This window comes from Salvelinus alpinus, chromosome 37, assembly GCF_045679555.1.
Source record: "Salvelinus alpinus chromosome 37, SLU_Salpinus.1, whole genome shotgun sequence".
NCBI lineage: Eukaryota > Metazoa > Chordata > Actinopteri > Salmoniformes > Salmonidae > Salvelinus > Salvelinus alpinus.
Genome location: NC_092122.1, coordinates 5981886 through 5989496, shown reverse-complemented (window position 1 = coordinate 5989496; position 7611 = coordinate 5981886). Strand labels below are relative to the sequence as shown.

Sequence of the window (7611 nt, the reverse complement as noted above, 5' to 3'; positions counted from 1 at the left end):
TATTGTAACCAGTTGTTTTAAAGGAGGACAGTTGTTAAAATGACAGATGTGGGGCATTTCGTGAAATTGTACTTCAGTATGGTTTCATAAACAAAGACATGCTGATGTGCCAGAATATTAAGTATCACATTGTCATAAGTATCAAAACTGTAAAAACAATATGTAGCTTTTCTGCAGAAAGAACCAGCCTCATAAATTTATGACTTTATCCTTTTTCTTCAGTGTGGCCCTAGTACTCTGTCATATAAACAAATACACATTCCATATGAATATAAAAACACAATGTGTAACATTATGTTCCTTTATTGAATAAGGACAAAACAAAGCAGGTAAACCATCAGCTCCTTTCGAAACTGAAGTCACAGTGACTCTACAAGATGGAAAGCACAGAATCCAAGCATATTATACAAAATGATACATACACATTCAAAGGTCTGTATATAACACACCCTGCATGTCTGCACACTAAAATAAATGCAGGACAAATCCATACACATCAACTGAACAGACAAATGAATGGATGCAGTAGCCTCCCTGCAGCCTTGTATTACACACAGTATACCGCACAAACATCATAAGAGGCCAAATTCGTCAAAAAACGAACCCAAAAAACCCCAAATTCCTCTGCCACCGCAGGACATATTTAACCAAAATTGAAAGCACACATACTAACTAAAATAATTCAACACATATTGGTCCCTCAGCAGCCGACCACTGTCGTCATCAGGGAAGATTGCCGGATTGTCCCAGTCCATGGCTGGTGGCACTCTGGGGGCCCTCTCCTTCCTCAGGCAGGCCACATTGTGGAGGACAGCACAAGCCACAGTAATATCACATGCCCTAACAGGGCTGACCCTTAATTTGTGAAGGCAGTGAAAGCGTGCCTTCAGGAGGCCAAAGGTCATTTCAACTCTGGCCCTGGTCCTGGCATGGGCATGGTTGTAGGCCTGCTGTGCTTCCTGGGGGTCTGTGAAAGGTGTCAGGAGAAAAGGCTGGCAGCCATACCCCCTGTCTCCCAGCAACACACCAGAGAATTCACCTGTCAACACAAAATCTCATCATTACTACCTCATAAACACAGTGATATTCTTGACACAGCCATGATGGTTATAAATAGGGGTTGTGTGGCTTACCTTGTGATAGGCACTGATAGATTTCAGAGGCCCGAAAGATTCTGGAGTCATGGACTGAGCCAGGCCATTTTGCCACAACATTGCTGATCACACAGTCAGCATTGCAGACCATCTGAAATCATAAGATGAGGAATATTACACCAATCAATGCACATCACTGGCAATGCAGAGTGTTCGTCAATGGACAATATCAAAAAGTTATGTTCACCTGAACATTAATGCTGTGAAAGGATTTCCTATTCACAAAATCGGCCTCGTGGGCACCTGAGGGGGCTTTTATCCTTATGTGTGTGCAGTCCACTGCACCAATGACATTGGGGAAACCTGTCACACAAAGTAATGAGTATCCTACTATGTGTTAACAGTTGTCCTGTAATTTGTAGATCCTCTTACCTGCAATCCTATAGAACTCCTCTTTGATGTCACAGAGTCTTCTGTGGCCAGGGAAGGAGATGAAGACATCTGCTAATGCTTTGATAGCCAGACACACACTCCTTATTGTGCGGCAAATTGTGGCCTTGTTCAGCTGTTCTGCATCCCCCACTGAGTACAGGAAGGCTCCACTAGCAAAAAAGCGCAAGGCCACACAAACCATTTGCTCCACACTCAGTGCATGGCTCCGTGCAGTGCGGTGCTTAATCCTGGGACCCAGTAGTCTGCATAGATACCTGATGCCATCTGCAGAAAACCTGTATCTTTCATATACAGTGGGGAGAACAAGTATTTGATACACTGCCGATTTTGCAGGTTTTCCTACTTACAAAGCACGTAGAGGTCTGTCATTTTTATCATAGGTACACTTCTACTGTGAGAGTCGGAATCTAAAACAAAAATCCAGAAAATCACATTGTATGATTTTTAAGTAATTAATTTGCATTTTATTGCATGACATAAGTATTTGATACATCAGAAAAGCAGAACTTAATATTTGGTACAGAAACCTTTGTTTGCAATTACAGAGATCATACGTTTCCTGTAGTTCTTGACCAGGTTTCCACACACTGCAGCAGGGATTTTGGCCCACTCCTCCATACAGACCTTCTCCAGATCTTTCAGGTTTCGGGGCTGTCGCTGGGCAATACGGACTTTCAGCTCCCTCCAAAGATTTTCTATTGGGTTCAGGTCTGGAGACTGGCTAGGCCACTCCAGGACCTTGAGATGCTTCTTACGGAGCCACTCCTTAGTTGCCCTGGCTGTCTGTTTCGAGTCGTTGTCATGCTGGAAGACCCAGCCACGACCCATCTTCAATGCTCTTACTGAGGGAAGGAGGTTGTTGGCCAAGATCTCGCGATACATGGCCCCATCCATCCTCCCCTCAATACGGTAGAGTCGTCCTGTCCCCTTTGCAGAAAAGCATCCCCAAAGAATGATGTTTCCACCTCCATGCTTCACGGTTGGGATGGTGTTCTTGGGGTTGTACTCATCCTTCTTCTTCCTCCAAACACGGCGAGTGGAGTTTAGACCAAAAAGCTCTATTTTTGTCTCATCAGACTACATGACCTTCTCCCATTCCTCCTCTGGATCATCCAGATGGTCATTGGCAAACTTCAGACGGGCCTGGACATGCGCTGGCTTGAGCAGGGGGACCTTGCGTGCGCTGCAGGATTTTAATCCATGACGGCGTAGTGTGTTACTAATGGTTTTCTTTGAGACTGTGGTCCCAGCTCTCTTCCGGTCATTGACCAGGTCCTGCCGTGTAGTTCTGGGCTGATCCCTCACCTTCCTCATGATCATTGATGCCCCACGAGGTGAGATCTTGCATGGAGCCCCAGACCGAGGGTGATTGACCGTCATCTTGAACTTCTTCCATTTTCTAATAATTGCACCAACAGTTGTTGCCTTCTCACCAAGCTGCTTGCCTATTGTCCTGTAGCCCATCCCAGCCTTGTCTAGGTCTACAATTTGATCCCTGATGTCCTTACACAGCTCTCTGGTCTTGGCCATTGTGGAGAGGTTGGAGTCTGTTTGATTGAGTGTGTGGACAGGTGTCTTTTATACAGGTAACGAGTTCAAACAGTTGCAGTTAATACAGGTAATGAGTGGAGAACAGGAGGGCTTCTTAAAGAAAAACTAACAGGTCTGTGAGAGCCGGAATTCTTACTGGTTGGTAGGTGATCAAATACTTATGTCATGCAATAAAATGCAAATTAATTACTTAAAAATCATACAATGTGATTTTCTGGATTTTTGTTTTAGATTCCGTCTCTCACAGTTAAAGTGTACCTATGATAAAAATTACAGACCTCTACATGCTTTGTAAGTAGGAAAACCTGCAAAATCGGCAGTGTATCAAATACTTGTTCTCCCCACTGTAGATGGTCATCAGGGAAGGCCAGTGGGTGCAACCGGTCCCTGAAGACCCTTTCTCGCCTGAAGGCTCTCCTCAGCACAAGTGCTTCTTCATCCACCCATCTCGCACGAATGGGCATGCCATTGTCAGAGCAGAAAGGAACACACAATTTTGGGCCTTCATATAGGCTAGTGGCCACACCTGGTGCTGGGGGGGTGGGCAAAAGAGGGCGATGCCTTATAACGATGACTTGGTTGTACTGATTGCTGGGAAAATAAAAAAAACCTTAGAAAGATGCCACCGTCCTGTGTGCTCACAATAAGAGCTCATATGTCATGGCTCACTTGACTTTACGAGAATATACCTAATTTTTATTTTGAGCTGTGTCATCTTCTTGGAGCTGGGGGAGGAAAGAAAAATAATGATTAATACATTTGTGTTACAGTTAGCATACAGTGTACATTGAAGGCATATCTCACCTCCCTCTCAAGTTTTTTTATTTCAAGGTCCAGTTTCCTAATTGTCCTCTTTTTTATTTCGGACTCCAGTGCAAGATTTTCCATCTTTTTCTTCTTGTACTGAATGTCTATGTCTGCCAGTTCTATTTGGCGCCGGAGGTGGTTGCCATACAACTTTCTGATAGCTTGTGAGCTCTGTGAACACAATACAATTAGCGCAGCTGGAATTTGGCAGGATGTGGTGTCCTTTTATTAATACGCACTATGTTGCCAGGCTGGTTTTCCCACTGTATAGCTTCTGGGTCCTGTAAAAGAAATTAGATTTTTTGATTTTGATGAGGACTCCTCACCATTGTAGAGTAAATAGTACTTTCACAGTCTTAACATGATACCTCATGCCTTCTGGAATCCAGAGAGATGGTCTCCTCCTCATCATCGTCTCCATCATGTGCTGTTGCTGCTGCACTGGGGCCTTCACCCTATCACATTTAATCGGATTCATATTGAAGCTAGTAGACAAGACATGCCAGGCCTACAGTATGCCTTTGATGGAGTACTCACTGGATCAGCATCGTCTGGTGCTTGTGCTGGTGGCTCTAACAGGAACACAGTGCTGCCAGACACTGCAAGGCAATAGGTAAACCAAAGTCAGACAGTCCAAATTGATTCAATATGAATGTGGTTGTATCCCATGTAGAGATGGAAGGACATACCTTGAATGAAGCGGGTGGCATCTTGGGAGGAACCTATGCTCGTCTCTTTCCCCCCAGGGATCCCCTCTAAGACGGGCCTGCCTTTATTTAGCTCCAAGGCCATGTCCTCTGCTGGGGTAAGGTCAGCCTTTGGTGACCCACCACCCGTGCCTTGTCTGTGGGTATTATTTTTCACTGCTAAAACAGTACAGACAATGTGTGAGCAGGCACCTTCTGGGTACAATATATGCTTGTGCTTTGTTAAATATTAGTCAGGGACCATACCATTCTGCAGAATGTTCTTGTATTTGATTTTGACCTGCTGCCATGTCCGTTTTGGCCCGTTCATGTTTAATCTACACACACACACACACACACACACACACACACACATTTAATGGAGTCACACTGCAAAAAATTACTTGGTATTTTTGTCTTGTTTTCAGTAAAAATATCAAAAAATGTATCATAGCTTTATACAGTGTGATGGAGTTACTTTACACAATTTCACTCATATCTGCAGTGCATTTCAATTAAAAATTTAACCGTTTCATAATTACAGTACAACTGCATTTTTGGAGATGTGAATTAAATATTTGAATTGTAATTGTGATGTTTCAGCGGAGCGGTGAGTGTGTAATTGTGCACTACTTACGCATTCAGGCGGTCTGCAATACTTTGCCACGCTTTTTCTCTTTGCTTTATCACTGTGGCGGTGTTGCCTTTCTTCTTAATTATATCTTTTACCTCCTCGTATGCCTCCATGAGGATTTGTGCTTCCGACGGGGAAAAGTACGCGGCTCTAGTTGCCATGGTAAATCAGTTAATCTGTGATCTGTGGCGGGGTCTATTTGAGTGAGCCGTGAGCGCGCACCTATCCAGGATTGGTTTCACCTGGCTTAATGAATCCGTGTCTGCTCATCCTGGCTTGGTCTTTGTGCAACCAATTAAGCCTGGACGCACATGTTTTGGCTTCATTGAGCTCAGCTGAGTCATTTATCCCGGATGTCTTAATTCTACTTTTGTGCAACAGGCCCCTGTTGTTGACTGAGCAGCTGTATGGTTGTTGTTATGAGGTAACTTGTTGTTGTTGTGTTGAGGGATAAACCTTCCAGGTTGAGAGGGCTTTGTCTGCTTTCTACCTGGCTGGTTTGGTCTGGAGGACACACACACATCACAGGAGGCTGCTGAGGGGAGGACGGCTCATAATAATGGCTGGAACGGAGTGAATGGAATGGTATTAACCACATGGAACCCATGTTTGATACCATTCTATTCCGTTCCAGCCATTACTATGAGCCTGTCTTCCCCAATTAAAGTGCAACCAGCCACCTGTGACCCACACGGGAGGGCTGACACAGTGTCCACAGGGCTTCCCTGGATGCTTTTTGTCTTCCTGTTCTCATTGATTCTGTAGTCTGCTCCTGACACTAACACAACGTTACAGGGAGTCCCTCTTCCTGCTACTGCTACTGCTACTGCGTGTGTGCGTGTGCGTGTGCGTGTGCGTGTGCGCTTGCACGTGCGTGTGCGAATGTGTTTGTGTGCGTCTGGCATCACGACCAGTAGTCTCTGACTCAATTTATAATCCTAAAACAAATGCAAAAACGGCAGCCCAATGACCCCTCTATGACCCTCTCAATGTTATTCACACATCAATAATGTTTTTTTTATTTTTTTTTATTTCACCTTTATTTAACCAGGTAGGCTAGTTGAGAACAAGTTCTCATTTGCAACTGCGACCTGACCAAGATAAAGCATAGCAGTGTGAACAGACAACACAGAGTTACACATGGAGTAAACAATAAACAAGTCAATAACATGGTAGAAAAAAAAGAGAATCTATATACAATGTGTGCAAAAGGCATGAGGTAGGCAATAAATCGAATACTTACAATTTAGCAGATTAACACTGGAGTGATAAATCATCAGATGATCATGTGCAAGAAGAGATACTGGTGTGCAAAAGAGCAGAAAAGTAAATAAATAAAAGCAGTATGGGGGGTGAGGTAGGTAAATTGGGTGGGTAGTTTACAGATGGACTATGTACAGCTGCAGCGATCGGTTAGCTGCTCGGATAGCAGATTTTTAAAGTTGTTGAGGGAGATAAAAGTCTCCAACTTCAGAGATTTTTGCAATTCGTTCCAGTCGCAGGCAGCAGAGAACTGGAAGGAAAGGCGTCCAAATGAGGTTTTGGCTTTAGGGATGATCAGTGAGATACACCTGCTGGAGCGCGTGCTGCGGGTGGGTGTAGCCATCGTGACCAGTGAACTGAGATAAGGCGTCACTTTACCTAGCATAGCCTTGTAGATGACCTGGAGCCAGTGGGTCTGACGACGAACATGTAGCGAGGGCCAGCCGACTAGGGCATACAGGTCGCAGTGGTGAGTCGTATAAGGTGCTTTAGTAACAAAACGAATGGCACTGTGATAAACTGCATCCAGTTTGCTGAGTAGAGTATTGGAAGCTATTTTGTAGATGACATCGCCGAAGTCGAGGATCGGTAGGATAGTCAGTTTTACTAGGGTAAGTTTGGCGGCGTGAGTGAAGGGGGCTTTGTTGCGGAATAGAAAGCCGATTCTTGATTTGATTTTGGATTGGAGATGTTTGATATGAGTCTGGAAGGAGAGTTTGTAGTCTAGCCAGACACCTAGGTACTTATAGATGTCCACATATTCTAGGTCGGAACCGTCCAGGGTGGTGATGCTAGTCGGGCGTGCGGGTGCAGGCAGCGAACGGTTGAAAAGCATGCATTTGGTTTTACAAGCGTTTAAGAGCAGTTGGAGGCCACGGAAGGAGTGTTGTATGGCATTGAAGCTCGTTTGGAGGTTAGATAGCACAGTGTCCAAGGAAGGGCCGGAAGTATATAGAATGGTGTCGTCTGCGTAGAGGTGGATCAGGGAATCGCCCGCAGCAAGAGCAACATCATTGATGTATACAGAGAAAAGAGTCGGCCCGAGAATTGAACCCTGTGGTACCCCCATAGAGACTGCCAGAGGACCGGACAACATGCCCTCCGATTTGACACACTGAACTCT

At 44.8% G+C, this 7611-nt stretch overlaps 2 protein-coding genes across 2 annotated transcripts; both read right to left on the bottom strand.

Moving 5' to 3' along the window:
* Positions 1-266: 266 nt before the first annotated feature.
* On the bottom strand, positions 267-1850 carry LOC139565956 (putative nuclease HARBI1). The gene is made up of 4 exons (XM_071386668.1): positions 1527-1850; positions 1342-1457; positions 1134-1245; positions 267-1039 (listed from the first exon to the last, which is right to left on the bottom strand). The coding sequence occupies exons 1-4, from the start codon at positions 1726-1728 to the stop codon at positions 669-671; spliced, it is 801 nt and encodes a 266-aa protein (XP_071242769.1). The 5' UTR covers positions 1729-1850; the 3' UTR covers positions 267-668.
* Positions 1851-3494: 1644 nt separating this feature from the next.
* LOC139565967 (myb/SANT-like DNA-binding domain-containing protein 4) lies at positions 3495-5632 on the bottom strand. Its single transcript, XM_071386706.1, has 9 exons — positions 5229-5632; positions 4859-4929; positions 4595-4771; positions 4443-4504; positions 4274-4360; positions 4145-4186; positions 3903-4076; positions 3788-3823; positions 3495-3689 (listed from the first exon to the last, which is right to left on the bottom strand). Exons 1-8 carry the CDS (start codon positions 5384-5386, stop codon positions 3788-3790), a joined length of 807 nt encoding a protein of 268 aa, XP_071242807.1. The 5' UTR covers positions 5387-5632; the 3' UTR covers positions 3495-3689.
* Positions 5633-7611: the final 1979 nt, after the last annotated feature.

Coding starts and splice junctions, on each gene's coding strand:
- LOC139565967 (XM_071386706.1), bottom strand. CDS start 5,386: ATGGCAACTAGAGCCGCGTACTTTTCCCCGTCGGAAGCACAAATCCTC. Junction 4,772..4,858: donor CAAGAACATTCTGCAGAATG/GTATGGTCCCTG, acceptor GTACTGTTTTAG/CAGTGAAAAATAATACCCAC. Junction 4,505..4,594: donor TGCCACCCGCTTCATTCAAG/GTATGTCCTTCC, acceptor ATTGCCTTGCAG/TGTCTGGCAGCACTGTGTTC.
- LOC139565956 (XM_071386668.1), bottom strand. CDS start 1,728: ATGGTTTGTGTGGCCTTGCGCTTTTTTGCTAGTGGAGCCTTCCTGTAC. Junction 1,246..1,341: donor TTCACAGCATTAATGTTCAG/GTGAACATAACT, acceptor TTATGATTTCAG/ATGGTCTGCAATGCTGACTG. Junction 1,040..1,133: donor CTATCAGTGCCTATCACAAG/GTAAGCCACACA, acceptor TTGTGTTGACAG/GTGAATTCTCTGGTGTGTTG.